Source organism: Tubulanus polymorphus, chromosome 7 (assembly GCF_964204645.1).
Source record: "Tubulanus polymorphus chromosome 7, tnTubPoly1.2, whole genome shotgun sequence".
Taxonomy (NCBI): Eukaryota; Metazoa; Nemertea; class Palaeonemertea; order Tubulaniformes; family Tubulanidae; genus Tubulanus; species Tubulanus polymorphus.
In genome coordinates this window covers 15,607,889-15,624,981 of record NC_134031.1, presented here as the reverse complement: position 1 = coordinate 15,624,981, position 17,093 = coordinate 15,607,889, and the positions used below count along the sequence as shown (strand labels likewise).

Genomic DNA, 17,093 nt, shown 5'->3' with positions numbered 1-17,093 from the left:
TTAATACACAGCGAGACAACGTTATCAACTTGGAGAAGCCCCGAGGATTGATATGTTCTTTTTTTCAAATAAACTACTATCAAATAAACACACAATTTTGCCTGTTTAACAACCATCGTCAGTTGGAATGTAAAGGCCCCCGCCCACGAGAGAATTTCGCGTACGCATTTTGCGCTGCGCAAAGTTCGTATGCTATAGCCGAAAACTGCGTACGCAAAGTGCGCAACGCAGTTTCCGGCTCGTGTGTGGTTGCCTCAAGGCTAAAAAATGTGATGTTTCCCCTCTCTGCTGAGCTCAAAAGTAATGGCCGCCTTTCGAGACAGTAAAAAGGCCTACTTTTTAAAATCATGATCAAGCTAACGATATTAAACAGACCCATCAGTTATAGACATAACTGAATACAAATTTACACTTTTGACACCTCAAGTTGTATCAAACATAAGCCAAAAACTGGGCATGGGTTTGACAAAACTTTTCATTTTTGACTAAGCCAACATAACAAGGCTATCTAAAAGCAATTTGGATCCTTTGGATTCGAAGTCAATTTCGTGGAAATCTTGAACCGTTAAGGCATAATGTGAGCGATCACGAATTAAGAACCTAATTCCAAGAAACCAAAGAAGTCACCATATATATTCTATAATCTCCCGCATACCCCATATCTCGGTACGTAATAGCGCGTTTATATTGCCTGGGGTTTGAATTTGACACGTTCTATACGTCATACATAAATAGTATTCACGTGATTCTTTAAGAAACCCGTCTCAAGGTAATACAATTTCTATTATAAGATTAATTATAAAATGTAGCTAAGCGAGTATAAACCGTCTGCAGTTTTGGTAAACAACGAACAAAGCGACAATTTGTCCGGCTTTATAGATTTCGAGGGGATCTTGATTTAGCAGTTTTACGCCGATAAACAAAGTCAATGCGACGGGGCAGCGGAGAATCACTGGACGTTGACCATTAATGACTCGTGTTATAATAAAAATAATAATAAGTCGCACGGGTGTTTAACTACACAGCGAGAATTAGTTTAGTTCGTATACTATAGACTTCATATGTACAATAACTTAAGAAGGCTTCATTATGCTTAAGTTACCCCCGATATCACATAGTGGTGAGTTATCGATGTCGTTAATTTAGTAGTTTATTTGTCACCATCAATATGTACAAAATGAATGATAACAAAATAGGTTACCAGACATTGAGGTGACAGGAGCCTGGGTAGAGGCATTAAGGCTGTATATCCAGAAGGATGTTCAGACACCTTGAAATGTCACTAACAAATATCTTAGGGTAAAAAATGTACGTGATGTAAAATTGAATATAAAGGTGTCTTGATATTTCAGGGAAAGCTGATATGATGCATCTGACACCGAGTAGTCTGGCGTTTCACGCGTCTCGGCAAGATTTACCGGTTTCGAGGAGTCCGCGATTGACCAATTCCCCGTCGAGCCGACTTTACAGGCGCGCGGAAAATCCGCAAAGTAACTCCCGCGTGTCTCAGCATTACCAGCAGACCAGCCGAGAAAACGGCGGCGACTCAGTTCGCCGAAGATCGTATTACATTTCCCGTCAGTGTCGCATCAACGGCTGGTGCCGAGACGAAGCCGAAAAAGCGAACGCACCTCACACCGACGTCTCTCCCACCGAGTTCTTCATGTCGACGCTTCGACAATTCGAACGGCGCAATAAAGTTCTACAAACCCCGAATGTAACGGGCCGAAAATCGACTTCGGAAGCGCAAAACCGAACCGCGCGGCGTCCATCAGGGCGTCTGCCGTCCAGACTAAACGCCAGGAGGCACAGCGTCGATTCAGAATCAGCCACGAAAAAAGTGCGGTTTAATAAAGTCGTGGACGATGCCGGCCAACCGCCGCCGGTATTCGTGTTCCCTTTACCGAACAATGCCGACAAGTTTCTGGACCAGTCCACTAAAATGCGTATATTCCGTTGGCTATCGGAATGCGCGTCGAACCACGAAGATGACGACGCAACAGAAAATAACGAGACCATCATCAGATGAAGACTAAACTAATCTAAACATTAGAACAGCGCTTATGACTAAAACTGTTTACTCTATTAACATTCGAAATTGACTGATATCCTCAATGTATGATATCGAAACATTTCCGTTTATTATGTCGTTACAAAGCGGACTTCAGAAATCATAACTACGCGATTCAACGTCCTAGTATTTATTCGTTTCATATTTCTTTCCTGTAGATTCAGAAACTTACATTCAATCCACATTGTAAGTAAAACATTCAACTGCTGATTATTGTCTGAGCGTAAAAGGAAATTACTTTGAGACAGCTCCATCATTAAAAGATGTTAAGTTACTGCAACAAAAACACTGGACCTATTTATTAGGCTGTAGATAAAAAATCAATGGATGGATGCTTTTGCGAGTTTTTTTCGAATACATTGTGTAAGCAGTGGTTGTATTTTTCGGCCATAAACATTTTCGTGTTTTTTCGTTATCAGGTAGGGGTGGAAGAAAAGGGTTTTTGACCTCATGTGAAAGGCAAGAGGCACTTAATAGTCCTGGTGAGCGCCAAAGGCTCGATACGCTTGCAGAGGTGCATGTTACTGCTACAAGCGGTACTGTGGACTGTGGACTTTCGTCATAGGTCAGAGACGGGTGGAATTTTTCGGCAGGGATTTTCAAAAGGGCATTCGGTTAGAAGGGGGGGAAACTCCACCCAAGTCAGGTAGGAATATCAATACATGTTACGTCCAATAATGTAACAATGAAAATAAATTTCAATTTCAAGTCTGCTTGGGATACTAGTGACTTTTTCGGCTTTTGACATACCATCTGGCGTGTATTGTTCACGGTGGAACTTATAGAATACGCAAAGAAACACGATGAATTTCACTGTTTCAAAATAAAGCAACAATGATCCTGTTCAGATAAATGTTAATAATACTAAGACGAACGGCGCTGACACAGAAACGACAGACTTTCAAAACATCTGCACGAAATGCTAATGAATATCAAACAATGACTCAATACTTCCATATTAATAAAGTTTGACACTGATGACTTTATAATTACTGTACTTTGAACTGTTTGAAGCGCGCCGTTTTATACTACATCAGCGTCATCTTCATGTAAAACGCTAACTGGATTTCATGCTATCGTTTTCAACGCAATGTTTCATCAAAATAAGGATTATATCAAAACTGTACAGTGATATTATTCTAATTCAGAGAGGGTTTTGCTATACATAGTCAGAAGTAAGGTAAGGCAGTTTTTTTCTTCGTGGGTAGAAGCTAGTGAAGTAACAGATTTCTCAGGGGCTGTCCATAAAAGACGTCCACGCTTGAGGGCAGAGATTGTTCGAAAGTGGACATCCTTTTTCTCCCTGTATAATTCCTGTAAGCCCGAACAAATCATTTAGTGATTCATTTGGATGAGTGTTACTTCAACTGTGAATTAGAGGAGGTAATAGTTCACATGCAGTACGGATCATATCTGTTTTTAAGATAATGTTTCGAATAACAAACTGTAATCCAGAGTGTATAATAGATGATCAAGTAAAAACCAATTTTTTCCATGACTGGATATCCGATGTCTTTGGTCCTACGTCTTCTTTTTCCGATGGACAAGAACGAGGGAGGGAACGGGGAAGAAGAGGGAAGGAGTGGAATGTGGAAATTCCGTGGATATTGGGAAGGGTCAATGTTTGCAATTTCGTGTGAACGTCTTTCATGGACCTTCAGCATAGTTTCCAGTAAATTTGTGATCCAAAAGTTATCGTATTGGATATCCTGACATGTCAACACTAACAACCACATCGTGCGAATCAGAAATCAACCAGGGCTGGACTTCGAAGTGGCGACTATAATGGAACCAGTCCAACAGGTCATCAATCATGATTTCAGTTCGTAACGAAAGTTACAACGGACTGATAGTATAGTCGTCATGTATTCAATCATAACCTACGTTCCCAATTCTATTTTTTTCTCCAACGAATTGTCAGTTTAATGAATACTGCATACGATCCCTATGATTAATGACATGGTGTCCTCTGTTTGACTAATCGTCAGCTACAGAAATAGTATACGCTTTTTTTTCTAGTGGCCGCTACTCGTCATTTTTGTTGTTTTATTTATTTCGTTTGTGCGTTATTTCTGTCGAATAAACTTCAACGATGAACACCGTACCGATTCGCAAAACGGTTAAAACAAGGAGGTCATTAAATCCTTTTTAAAGGATTTCGTATATGAAAAACGTGTGATTTTGTTTAAACTACATTATACAGGAATATGGGCGAAAATATCGCGCGGAATTTAAATCGATTCAAGATTATTTGCAGCGTGTGAGTTGAATCACAGGTTCGAAATTAAGGGTGTATTTCGGTGTTGGTCGTTTTGCTAGTATAAAGAGGTTCGTTCTTTACAACGCCAGGTCAAGGAAAAATAGATATAAAACTGTCAAACAGTATCTGGGTTATTTAAATCGAATCAACTCAAGGTATGTAGCAGGTATGTTTGGACGAATTGGTCTCCCCAGAAAAGGCTACCTAAGGCAGCACACTCGATCAAGGAGCGGGGTATTTTCTTAACAATGATTGTTGATCGATGTGGCTTTTTTCAAAGGGAGCATTTCAAACAAGTTTGTATCAACGTGATGTAAACAGATTAGGACATGATTTCTGCGGCGTTGCTATGAACATCATCAATCATATCGGGTGGTTGGGGAAACACTGACACCGCGAGGACTTACCTACCATACGTGCATTTATGAACTATACGTTCGTTATAAAGATGTATATTTAACAGTAAAATGAGAACAGATGGTTGTTTTTAAAAGCTCCCACAGACAAAGAAGATATCGGCATTTTCATAATCTGCGTATCGATTGAATGAAAGATTATACGGATATTCTATATATCAATAGCGCGCCTCGTCAGAGAGTCTCTTTCATTTCAGCTTTTTTCTCCAGGTAAACAAACACTTGTGCATTGTCGAATTGACGACTGATCAACAACAACATGCGCCCCGAGAAGGTGTGTCCGAATCTTTTGCTGCTGCTTTTGATAGCAGGTAAGTATTTACTATATACGCTTGAATAATTGGGTTCTTGTACAACTTGGGTTCTAATTCATTATCTTAGAAATCAACCTCGACGACGGCCTTATGATAGATCAGGGGGATGCAGATTTTGGAGACCAGTTAGCCGTTCAGGTCTCTCTAGCCACGAGGCTAAATTAAAACCTCGGAATCAATGGTGGGTTCGCATCAGCTATAGTCATAGAGTTCGAATTGGGCGTAACACTCTAATCGTAGCTAAGCGGTTAGAGTGTATAAAGTTTTATATATTATAGGTTACAAAAACAATCAAGCGAACCCAAGTAACGAAATCTGTATTTTCATAAGCACATATTCAACATTTAATTAATTCGATTGATGTAGTAAATTCTGAATAATGCTGACGGTAGTCAAGGCTACGTCTGGCTTGGCGGCATTACTCCGCGCGTGACATTGACAAATAGGTTGCTAATTATCATAACTGTAACGGAGGAAAACAACCGTGTTACCTCTCAAAACCCTAAGATACGTGGTTAGAATTTTGATGATGATACGTCCATTTCACTGGGAAAATAACGCACAGTTTTCGTACAGTTTCAATTGTTCAAAGTCGACGACGTCCTACTGTTTGGTTTTTTTTTCTTCAAAAAATCGCGTATGAACATTAATCATAAATGATTACAAAGAAGTATATCAACGTGAGAATGACTTGTGGTGTAATTAAAATGACATTAGTTCGACCGGAATCTTTCAAATCTAATTTATCATTTTAGGTAACTTTTTCGAGTTGGTATTCGGAGAAAACGTAAGTGCCTTTTTGGCGGCGAGATAAGAAGTAACACAATTGTAAATTGACTAAAAAACATTTGTTGGGAATATAGACTATGCAAAATATTTCTTTATTTCGGATGAAAGTTTTTATTTTCTAAACTACATTTACAATTTTGAGACTTGAACGTTTTGATTTCAAGAGTTTTAACAATTGATTGACAGTTTCCTACATTTGTATGTACAAAAACGTTTTATACTGCTCGTAACGGGTATCTGAACAAAGTCATCCTTTTGGAGCCTCTATCGCTCTGTCCAGGCTCATTTCGTCTGTATATGTACTTCACTGCTTTTAATTGAATCTTTTTATCATAAATTTTGTACATATTCATGGTAAAAATATAAATTACTTACTCGCTCTAATCCATTTTTTTCACTTGCAGGCGTGTCCGGCCAAATATCGCGCCATAGTCGGCACCAGTTCCTTTTGCCTGTGGGGAAACAAATACGTCAAAAACCAACCGAGAGGTCAGAACGTTATGATAAATAGAATCGCCGCTTGTCGTGGAAAGTTTCGTCAATTTTTTCTCGCGTGTATCAATTTCTTTTTTTAGGAGTTTCTGCCGACGATATTAAAGTGATACTCGATACGCACAACGCGTACCGGGGAAAGGTGTTGCCCGAACCGAAAATGATGATGAAAATGGTAATGATAATAAATGGCAGTCGTTGGCGTCCGTAAAACAGGAACGCGAGAGAAAAAAAAAGTGTCGTCGTACGACCAGAGAAAATATCACAATCACGAAAGAAATGTCAATCAAAAACGGAAAACCGACATTCGGTTTTCGAAGCTGAAGACATTTTTTTTAATTCGTGTTTTCCTTTATCTGTTTAAACATAGATGACAGCTCCTTTTTTAGTTTGACAATCACGATTGGTAGAACGCTATATCCGTGTTGACGCGATGAGGAGAGAATCCCACAATAATAATAAAAAGTCCGAAAAAGAAACTTCGAGATAGTAGTTTATTTCAACGTTTCGACTATATCCTAATAGTCATCTTCAGGAATAATGGACTATTAGGATATAGTCGAAACGTTGAAATAAACTACTATCTCGAAGTTTCTTTTTCGGACTTTTTTTTATTATCATTGTGGGATTCTCTCCTCATAGTTTGACAATGTTTCATGGGTTTATAAGCGGATAATAAGTTTAAAATTTTTTGAAATTTGGGTGGCCACTTATTTGCCTTTTGCTCGTCGGAACATCCGAACAATCGGATCAACATCCGAAAAAGCCGTTGACTGCGATATGAGTCCTGATTAGTCCTGAAAGGGAAATCATGACCCTTCCGTGGCCGATCGCCTTAAACACCAGAGGTCCGGGACCGAGCCTTGTGTGCACAAATAATATCAGTATTTTATATACGAAAGCTAAGCTTAGGTTTGATATTATGCAATTTTGAAGAAATTTAAATTCATTTTTTTTCAAATTAAATGAATTAAAGCTTACATTATGATTATAATAGTTCAAAAACGAAGTTTGTTATTGCTGACATATAAAACACAGCTAGTATTTGCTAAAAACTCTTTTTCCTCTGGTTCCGTAGTATTGGGACGACGAGGCTGCGCGAATCGCTCAGAATCTGGCGGATAGGTGTAAACTAATGGAACACGATAGTAACATGGAACGTATGATTCCAGGTTAGTAGACAACTACTTCTGGTTAAGTTTTGATAAATCAAAGCAGCTAGAAAATCCTTCATTCGTTATCAGAAAAAAACCCCAGCAAATTCTCATTAGTTTTTGGTTCTTAGGTAAATATGCGACCGGTCAGAATTTGGCGTACGGCGCATTTTCGTGGGCCGATGCCGTCAAACTGTGGTACGATGAGATCCCCTTCTTCGATTGGACAACAGGAAAATCAAAGCCTGGCACTGAAGCTGGGCATTTTACCCAGGTATATTGTTGTTGTGTATTTTCTAAAAATTATAGCAATTCATAACAAATGATGTACGTTGTTGTACAAAATTAAGTATAGATTGACATAATTTATCAGAGGGGAAGAGCATAGCTAGTAGTATTCACCACCCCAAATCAAAATGTTATATTAGATAATTAGAAATAGAAAAAAGATCCACTCACAGTTCCATGCACTCTCTCACATATACAAAACTGTACTATCTGAAAAGTTACTTTAAGCATAGTTCATAGAAAATGTTACGATCATACCATCACCGCTCAAGCAGGCTTTGAACTTACAGCGCCTAGGACATAGGCATAATCAAAATCCCACAATAAGTAATAAGAATAAGCCCGAAGTCTTTCGATTTTATCCTAATAGTGATCTTCAGGGGCCAGTTGCATAGTCAGGGCTTGGACAACAGTATTAGGCGAACTAAGTTCTTTGGCCCATCTAACAACTTAAAAGCCAAGAGTTAAGATTTAAGACCACTTTTGGACTTAAATCACGAGCATGCAACTGGACCCAGGAATACCATGCTTCACGATGTTAGGGTAATACCATAAAAATTGGAGAAAATATATCATTTACATTTGCACGTTTAAAGAGCATATGCCATCAAAATAGAATATTGTGTAAGATTCATTTTCATATGTGATGTATTCACAAATATCAAATATGGAACTGGTTTGAATTTTAGTTCAGCCATTACTGAGCCCTTTAAATATTAAATTGATTCTATTAATTCCAGGTCGTGTGGGCTTCCACGATAAAAGTCGGTTGCGGAATGGCTACGTGCGCGTTTGATGGAAACAACGGTTTAAACCACGTATGCAACTATGCACCCGCGTGAGTTCATTCATTTTTTGGGATTTTTTATCCGTATGAATCGTTGTTAACCGCGAACGTTTCTTTTCGTGTTACGCGTTCTGTAATAAGATATTTTTTTCTGCGTCTCTGTTCTTAACGTGTAGAGGAAATGAGCCGAACGCATTCGGGCTGGAATTCCGGCCGTTCGTACGCGGAAAAAGAGGCGAAGACTGCGGCAGTAATTATGATTCCGTGACGGGATTATGTGGTCAGTACAAAAAAAAAACAAACACATAAAACTCGATCATCAATGGACGTTGAAAAAATACTGCTTGCTCTTAGCGATATTGTTAAAAATAGCCAATATCCATTATCTAATATCAGAACTGTATCCTAAGCACGCACGCTTAAGAGGACACGTGCGCTAAAACCTGATTTCTTTTTCTATATATTTCTAGATTGCGGCGGAAAGGTTTGTCTAAATGGAGGCGTTTTGGATCCGAAAACGTGTACATGCAAGTGTACTTACGCCGGGGGTATGACGCTTCCCTGGGTCTCGGGAGACGACTGTCAACGTACGTATCGTATATAAATATACATCTATATAATTCCCACTCCAATTAATTAACTTCGGCATTCATAGAATCGCGGCTTATGCACCACGATACAAGTGAAAGAGTTTCTATTTTTAATTCTATACCTAGTTGATTGTACGCGGAACCCGATTGACTTTCCCAATAACAACTGCGAGGCGTACGACTGTAAAACGACGGCTATCTACGACATGTGTCCGATCTTCTGTAATCTCTGTCCTCGTGAGTTTTATTCGACGTCTATAAGAAAACTTAAAAATCGCAAGAGTTCAACCCTAGTCAATACGTCCATTATATATAATAGCATCCTTGTATTTTTCTAGAATTCTGGGGGCCCCGTGCTATACACACGGGCATTCATGTACTGTACGTTGTGTAAGATTATTGAAGGGACATAAGAATGAAACTAAATGTAGTAATGTGATTCCGTAAACAGGCTCTGGACACATAGTTTTCAAGAAAACACAATTAAAGATAATTCTCCCTTTCGATGTAGATTGAAGTGTAATGAAATTGTAATAGAACATGATCTCTAACCGCATTTTTTCTCGATATACTTTGACAGCCGATGGTATTAAGTATAAGAATGGTATCGTGGCTGATCGTTCTCTGCCACGAGGTCCAGGTACACAGTGTGATTTCACATCTTGCTACAGCAAATGGACCTGGAATAACACGGCTTTCGGTTCCAGTCCTACGCTGCATGCTGCTGATTTCCGTTATTTCATTTTTTCCGCCCTGTCCCTGGTAACAGTAACCGCATTGAACCGTTTCGTTTAAAGTGCCTTTCGCGACTAACAAACCTAGACAGATTTTAAGAATTTTTTTTAGTATTAGACTTCATAGATCTAAACATGCAATCCGTATGAATAGGAAAACAACTCTTTGGCTAGATGTTCTCAGATACTTACAGGGTACTTCATCGCATTATGTTGTTGTGTACATCATCAATAGATAATACGACGCTTATATATTGTATGTCAATAACTTTTTGAATAAATGCATAAGAAAACGACATCGATCTCTTGACTTCGATACATATAGATTGCGAATGCGTGTTCCTTCAGGAAAAAAACGATATCATAGGAACAACACAGCGAGAACGTTGTTCAGCTTCGTTCATAGATAGCGATACCAGCGCTATGGAACTCATTCGAGTAGTCGTCTGGAAGCTAAAAAGACCTATAAATCCCTCTAAAACCCGTCTAAAAGCCGACGCTAAGATGTATATTTCGGTGGAAGCTAATGGATTCGATGATCAAACACGGTCGTACAGTCGGCTAAAATTTCACGGAGATTTGGATATGCCACAAAAGGTTTTAGTAGAATTTGCATACGTTGACTTTACACTAGAATTTACCGCTAAGATAAGGCGCTGAAAAACGATATCCGTAAGAGAGGGTATATACAGGCACTTTTCATTCCATATCCGAACCACCCTTGCTTACCTTGTCATTCGTTTTATTTTTGAATGTCGCTCATCATGGGTGGCACCAGGAATTTTCTATGGGGGGTCGAGTACGTAATATTTAACTAAAAGTAGCCGAAGGAACGCATAAAAATTGCTGGCCGAAGGAGATGCATTCTGGCGCAATCTACTAGGCCTATTACCAACAAATACGTCGAGAACAACGGGACCTAATCCACAAATATTAATGATCCCATCTAATATTTTTCCCGCACCCGAGCGGGATCTGCAGAAATATTCTAGGCTTCATGACAAACGCTACTTGTCATATGACATGTTCGACAATGCGTGCCACTTCAAACTGGCACAGTTCGAAGCGAGACCCTTTGTCACGTGGCAGTAGCTGGCTCGCAACAGCTATTTGAGAAGTTTCGCAATATCACGGATACAACTTTTATCACTTGCCGATTGAGACATCTGCTATTAAAAGTTTAACCCATTAAATTTGACGGCTGTTTAATATGATAGGGCCTATGCTTTAATTACTAGTGAAGGACTGAAATTGGTTTTAATTATGTGTCACACGTGAAGGCAAGTAATATCATGGATGGAGTCCATGTTTGTTTTTACAAAACAGACGATATCAATAGAATCAGACTTCACGACAACATACAGTTTAAAAGATAATAAGCAAACAAACAGTGTGTTAGTTCTCAGATATGAGATTTGCATCTTTCATAAAGTGCTGCCACCGCTTTATCGAGGTCTATTCTCTATGCGACGATCGTTTGGGAATTTTTAAAGAGGGGGTCGTTCGCACCGCCGACCCCCTCTGGTGCCGCCCATGCTCATTGAAATAGTTAGATATCATTAACAAGAAACATATAAGAAACACTTTGATTTTTTTCTCAAATATTTCAAAGCGACTGGCGAATATGATTTGCGTTTATATCACTTAATTGTCTCCGTTGATATTTCTAAGGGGTCTCGTTGCCGGCTGCACTGAAAAAGAAGTACGGGGCCAAGTTCAAACTGGTGCTCTATCGACAGTGGGCAAAGTATGATAAAACCTTACCGAGAAGTTACAAACAATGGCGGAAAATGATCGAGAAATCGAAGCTGCCGAAGCCCGACGACTGGGGTCCGTGGGAACCGTTCGATCCTACCGAAGAGCAAAAACGTAAACCTACGAAAGTAACGGGAAAATCGGGAAAAATTACCGCGGAAAAATATAGAAAAGAGAAGCCGAATCGAAAAGCCAAATCTACAAGCGTGGTAACTGGAAAAGAGAGTTCGTCGAAGGGAAGAAAAGATCTTTCCGAAGCGAGCAAAAAAAGAAGAACAGCGAAAGGAAAGAAAGGTAAAGAAGGAACTGCGGAAAATCGACAACGTCATGTTAAACCTAGCGAACGAAAATCGGGTAATCGTGTATCTTGAAAATATCAATTCGCTTCCGTCACAATTATGTCAAATTGCTGAATCAACTAATGTCTAACTATGAGGCAATGGCGCTGTGAAATATGCGCTGATAAAAACCGTATTCCTAGTGTACACGTGAGATATATTCTAGTAATAATCAAGAATCTTTTTTGTTTTCTATTTTCTAGGTCATCGAAGCGAAGAACATATCAAGTGGCTGAAAGAAGTCCAGAAGAAATGGGAGAAACTGGTCGGGACATTCTCGCAAAATTGGAACGTCGAAGTTAACTCAATCGAACGCCATAAAGCCGAGAATGAAGCCCGAATTTGGCGCAATCGTAATCTAGACAATACGAATCTGTACGGAGAGAAACTACGGACCAGCGCCGACAACTCGAACTGGGAAATAGATCCGAATAGTATACAATATAGAATGTTCAATGAGGACAAGAATAACGGCCCGGATGCCGATGAAGATGACGTAGTTCGCGACACTCTTTACGCGCAGAAGACTAAAATACCTTTCCCCTTAAAGTAAAATGACTGGAATAATGATGCCTAAATAATGGATATAATAAATTTCCTACATACACGTGTAATCTAGCATCTTCATTCATTTGGTGATTATCTTGTCGTTGAGGGAATCATTGAGGGAAATAATGACGCTTTGTTTCTCAACCACACGACGTTATTTGCCATTCCCACGCGCGCCGTTTGAAGAAAAATTGCGCAATTTCTCTGACAACGATAATCGCGCGAATTGTTTACAAGGTTGGCAATCATCTTGAGGCATATTTTCCAAATTAAAAACATAAAATTACGCACATTTTATGGCCCTATCAAACAGCGATTTATCTGTGTTGTATTTCATTACACGCTACCGTGTTCTAGTTAGTTCGTTATCACATATTTGCCATAGCGGCTGTCACCCGAACGTGGTTATAATTTCACATAATGTTATGATATATCGGCTTGCGGATGAGTTTATGACTTCGACGACGAACAAACGAAGTGCCGCTTGTATCACGACAAAATGCACCGCAATGGCGGCGACGGACTCGCGTTCATTTTAGCTCTGGTGGGTATATCGCAACTCGGTACGTATGGACCCTTAAACAAGTAAAACCAGACGAATAGTTCTTAATAGGTTAACTAGTTTATAAGTCGCACGATCTTTCGCTTCTAGTGTATAGTAGCTTCATCAGGTGAATGAGTATAGTCAAAGATGCGGTTGTTTTTCAATTGACTATACTCATTCACCCGATGAAGCTAATATACACTAAGTAGCGTAAGCTAGTGCTTTTGATAAACTAGTTAGCGTATAGAGTACTAATCGTCTCGTTCTATTCATTCTACGCCGGGTTTACACGGTTCTTCCACGAATCTTCTCACTATTTCAAGTAGTTAAACGTTAAGACAGATAATACTTTATAGGTAAACTAGTTTATTCGATATACGGTCTTTCGGCGCAGATCTTATCTCAGATGGACTATTTGACCTAAAAATGATAATGAAATAGAAATAATAACAATAACAATAATAATAGTTTATTTCTTTATATAGCGCTATCATATAAGATAATCATAGCGCTTTACAATAGTAATACATGAACCATATTATTATTAAAATACCTAAACGCGAGTGAAGTCTCGATCGGATAGCGACCCCGGGCATTATTAATTCATATACTCAAAATGAAACTGGTAATAGGAATTGAACACGGGTGAATTTGGCGACTTTGCGCAATATTTGATACGGTAGCCCGTGAATGGTTTTGATTACGTATAGACGCAGTGTTAGTTGATTGAATTTCTATGAATTCAACCGTCCATAACAATAACATCACGCGACACGAGCTCCCTTCAATTTCAGCATGAAATATTACAATCACGACTCTGAATTCTTGCTTTGGCGACGCAGGATTATAAACCGCTCTAGATACATACGCAAATTACGCCCTAGAGTCAATATGGTTGCATTTCGAATATTTTGGTCTGTTTCCGTACTTCTCCAAATCAATTAATAACAATGTAAACAAAGCAAGCGTATTGAGATTTGCTAATCAAAAAAGAGGTAATTGAATTCTAATACATGTTCTTCAAACCATTTCTTGAATGCATGATGTTTTATCTATGAAACGCCATGGCCAGTAATGCGCGGTTAGCTCGGTTATTAAAGTGGAGGACTGGGAACCAAGAGGTCCTGGTTCGTAACCACCTCCATGGACTTGCTCTGTTAAGTTAGTCAGGTTGTGAGTCATAACCTATAAAAAGGTACCGGCCCTGGCTAAAAAGGCACTGGAAACCAAGAGGTCCCTGCTTTGAAACCACCTCGGTTGGTTGTAAAGATACATGACATGGACTCAGCTCTGCTAAGTTAATCAGGTTGTGAGTAATAACAGCCTATAAAAAGGCCCTGGCCGTCTCTTAAGACCCACCAGGGTTACACTCTTACTTGCAGTATAAAAAGGCCCTGGCCGTCTCTTAAGACCCACCAGGGTTACACTCTTACTTGCAGTTGGGACATAAAACTCTACTAGACTAAGTAAATCTGCTATGATACATACAGCGAAAAGTGATTTTTTTTCGGTAGCGAAGTGTTAATTTTTTCAGCGGCAAGTTTTCGCACTATCAACTCCGAATGGCGAATTGTAAATGGGATGGAATCGAATCTTGGCGATCAGGCGTGGACGGTAGCCATATACTATACCCCGGATCAAAAGCGGATGTGGCCAATTTGTGGTGGCGCCCTCATTGATACGAGACACGTACTAACGGCGGCGCACTGCTTCAGACGGTAAAACTTATCAAAAAGTCCGACAATTCAATTCAATTCAGAATTTTATTTTATTGACAATCATTTTTGCAGTCTACACGAAAACACGAGCTTTGGGTTCATTTCTATACCCAATAGATATGCATATATTCTGTACACAAACGACGACATTATTAGCCTCAGCGTTCACGAAAACAAAAAACTATATGAAAAAATATAAAAGATTGATGAGGCAAAGTAATAATGATCGTCCGTAGGGAATTTCTCATCACAGACATTCATCAAAAATGTATGACGTTGTTTTTTTAATGCTGTCGGGGAACTAGTTGTTTTTACGTATGTCACAGGACCGGAGAACTATCTTGTCATCCATGGCCAGGTAGACGTATGGGGAATCTAAAGTTTTATCACTGCCATCCATCAAGAATGTACGACATACTTTTAGATGTTCTCTCTCGGAACTGTCTGTTTGTTTTTTTTTATTCGTGTCACAGGACTACAGCACCGGGGAACTATCTTGTCGCTCATGGCCAGGTAGACGTGGCGAATCTTAACTGGAACAACGTCGTTAAACCTATCGAAATAGTTGTAAATGGTTATAGCTCGAAAGCGCGTACGTTTCCGCAAACAGTTTCAGGATTTTCACTTAAAGCATAGATAATTTGAATTGTGGTATTCCATACGCGATTATCATCAACTTTTTTTGAAGCATCAATTATTAACTTTAATTAACGCCTATTCAAATATCGAAATATACTTCAAAACGTTGCCATCTCATTGAGCCTCAATTAAAAATTTCTCTTTGAAAAAGATAAGCTTTTACAGCCTATTTCGAAAAGCAGCACTGATTAAAAGAATATAACCCCTTTTAAAATCCGAACTTCTCGCTGGATCTCTCGCTAATCAACCGATAACGTTTGTTTATTTAAATTCTAGGAGATGATATAGCGATAGTTAGAATGAAGTTACCGGTAAAGCTGGACGCCCGCACTTCTGTGATCAACCTACCATCATCCGAGGACGATCGACCGACTTTAGGTGCTAGCTGTATCGTATCCGGCTGGGGTGCAATCGACTCGAATGGCTCGAGTAAGAGTGTGATCAGCTCAATTATAAGTTATATTCATGGTTATACGGTTATGATTTATATACATAATAGATTGTTACAAAGATATTCCGTTACAGTACTGTACACGGAGCAGTACAAAAGTATAGAAAAGTCAATGTAACAATTGATTATTCTAAATATTAGGAAAACGCAACGTAGGCCAATTGGTTTTCTTTAGGGAGGCCTCTACTGTCCTCAAAGCGGCAATTGTACCTTGTGTAAAAGTGTTTCTGCATAGGCGTCACATAATGTCAAATAGGGCCTATCTGTGTGTTGAAATGCTTCTAAGTACCTAGTGTGATTATGTTTACTTGAGTTATCTTGAAATTTTAGTTTTACAGTATATAGTATTCATCCTCCAGCGGCAGGGATTCGAGCCTGATGGCATCCCCATACTCAGCCGCGGCACAGTAGACCGAGTGCGCAGCTTTCCCGCACGAAAACTTGCGGCACCAATCAGATTGTTCGTTGTATAATTTCCGAGGAAATTTTCACGGATAAACTTTGAATGGAAAAACCCGGGATAAATAAAAGCAGATTTTTGATTGGCTGATAATGGCAGCATCTTAGCTGCGCATGTGGCTGCACATTCGGGCTAGTGTGGCAGGGTTTCGTACCGTGACGAGTCTCGATACCATCCCTGCGGGAGGATGTACATTTTGATGTTTTTGTTTTGTGTTGTATGATGATAATTGATATTTATTCGCCTCAAAATATCAAAGCTCATACGAATATTATCAGATTCTCGATTTATCATTAAACCTATACAGAGTTCCCGAATACGTTGAATCACGTCGAAATCCGAATCAGAAATAACAAGGCATGCAGTCGTATTTATAGAAAAACTAAACTCACCAAGCAGCACGTCTGCGCCGGAGGACTAACTATCAAAAACACATGTCACGTACGTTTTCCTCGCAATGTTTAACTGCGAAATGAAGTCTTTTAAGACGACCAAAAATACTATACGTATTTATGTTATATTTGATACGGTATTTTGCAGGGGGATAGTGGTGGACCATTGGCTTGTTTCAGGGGAGGTCGCTACGTTTTGGACGGTATCGTATCATTCGGTCCCAAAACCTGCGGAGTACTGGGAGTACCGACAGTCTATACGAGTACAGCCTACTACCTGCCGTGGATACGCAAAACACAAACGCTGTGAAACTTCGAATTATCTATATATAGTAAACATATTGAAATATGA

The 17,093-nt window shown here is 39.4% G+C and overlaps 2 protein-coding genes across 3 annotated transcripts; both read left to right on the top strand.

The window, feature by feature from the left end:
- The first annotated feature begins 7,763 nt into the window (after positions 1-7,763).
- On the top strand, positions 7,764-12,541 carry LOC141909192 (uncharacterized). The gene is made up of 7 exons (XM_074799578.1): positions 7,764-7,770; positions 8,525-8,622; positions 8,748-8,851; positions 9,042-9,158; positions 9,288-9,398; positions 11,567-12,004; positions 12,192-12,541. Exons 2-7 carry the CDS (start codon positions 8,561-8,563, stop codon positions 12,539-12,541), a joined length of 1,182 nt encoding a protein of 393 aa, XP_074655679.1. The 5' UTR covers positions 7,764-7,770; positions 8,525-8,560.
- Positions 12,542-12,911: 370 nt separating this feature from the next.
- Positions 12,912-17,093, top strand: LOC141909009 (kallikrein-12-like). Of its 2 annotated transcripts, none has more exons than XM_074799333.1 (6): positions 12,912-13,100; positions 14,616-14,799; positions 15,273-15,391; positions 15,715-15,867; positions 16,657-16,790; positions 16,890-17,093. In XM_074799333.1, the coding sequence occupies exons 1-6, from the start codon at positions 13,037-13,039 to the stop codon at positions 17,049-17,051; spliced, it is 816 nt and encodes a 271-aa protein (XP_074655434.1). In that variant the 5' UTR covers positions 12,912-13,036; the 3' UTR covers positions 17,052-17,093. The 2 variants fall into 2 exon arrangements, with proteins under 2 accessions (XP_074655434.1, XP_074655435.1); XM_074799334.1 differs by having other exon boundaries at positions 12,922-13,081.

Bases quoted from the DNA above. Each gene is read 5' to 3' on its own strand.
- LOC141909192 (XM_074799578.1), top strand. From the start codon at position 8,561: ATGGCTACGTGCGCGTTTGATGGAAACAACGGTTTAAACCACGTATGC. The intron at 8,852-9,041 runs GTCAGTACAAAA...ATATATTTCTAG, and splicing joins TTCCGTGACGGGATTATGTG to ATTGCGGCGGAAAGGTTTGT. The intron at 12,005-12,191 runs GTAATCGTGTAT...TCTATTTTCTAG, and splicing joins ACCTAGCGAACGAAAATCGG to GTCATCGAAGCGAAGAACAT.
- LOC141909009 (XM_074799333.1), top strand. From the start codon at position 13,037: ATGCACCGCAATGGCGGCGACGGACTCGCGTTCATTTTAGCTCTGGTG. The intron at 13,101-14,615 runs GTACGTATGGAC...TAATTTTTTCAG, and splicing joins GGTGGGTATATCGCAACTCG to CGGCAAGTTTTCGCACTATC. The intron at 15,868-16,656 runs GTAAGAGTGTGA...AAACCTATACAG, and splicing joins AATCGACTCGAATGGCTCGA to AGTTCCCGAATACGTTGAAT.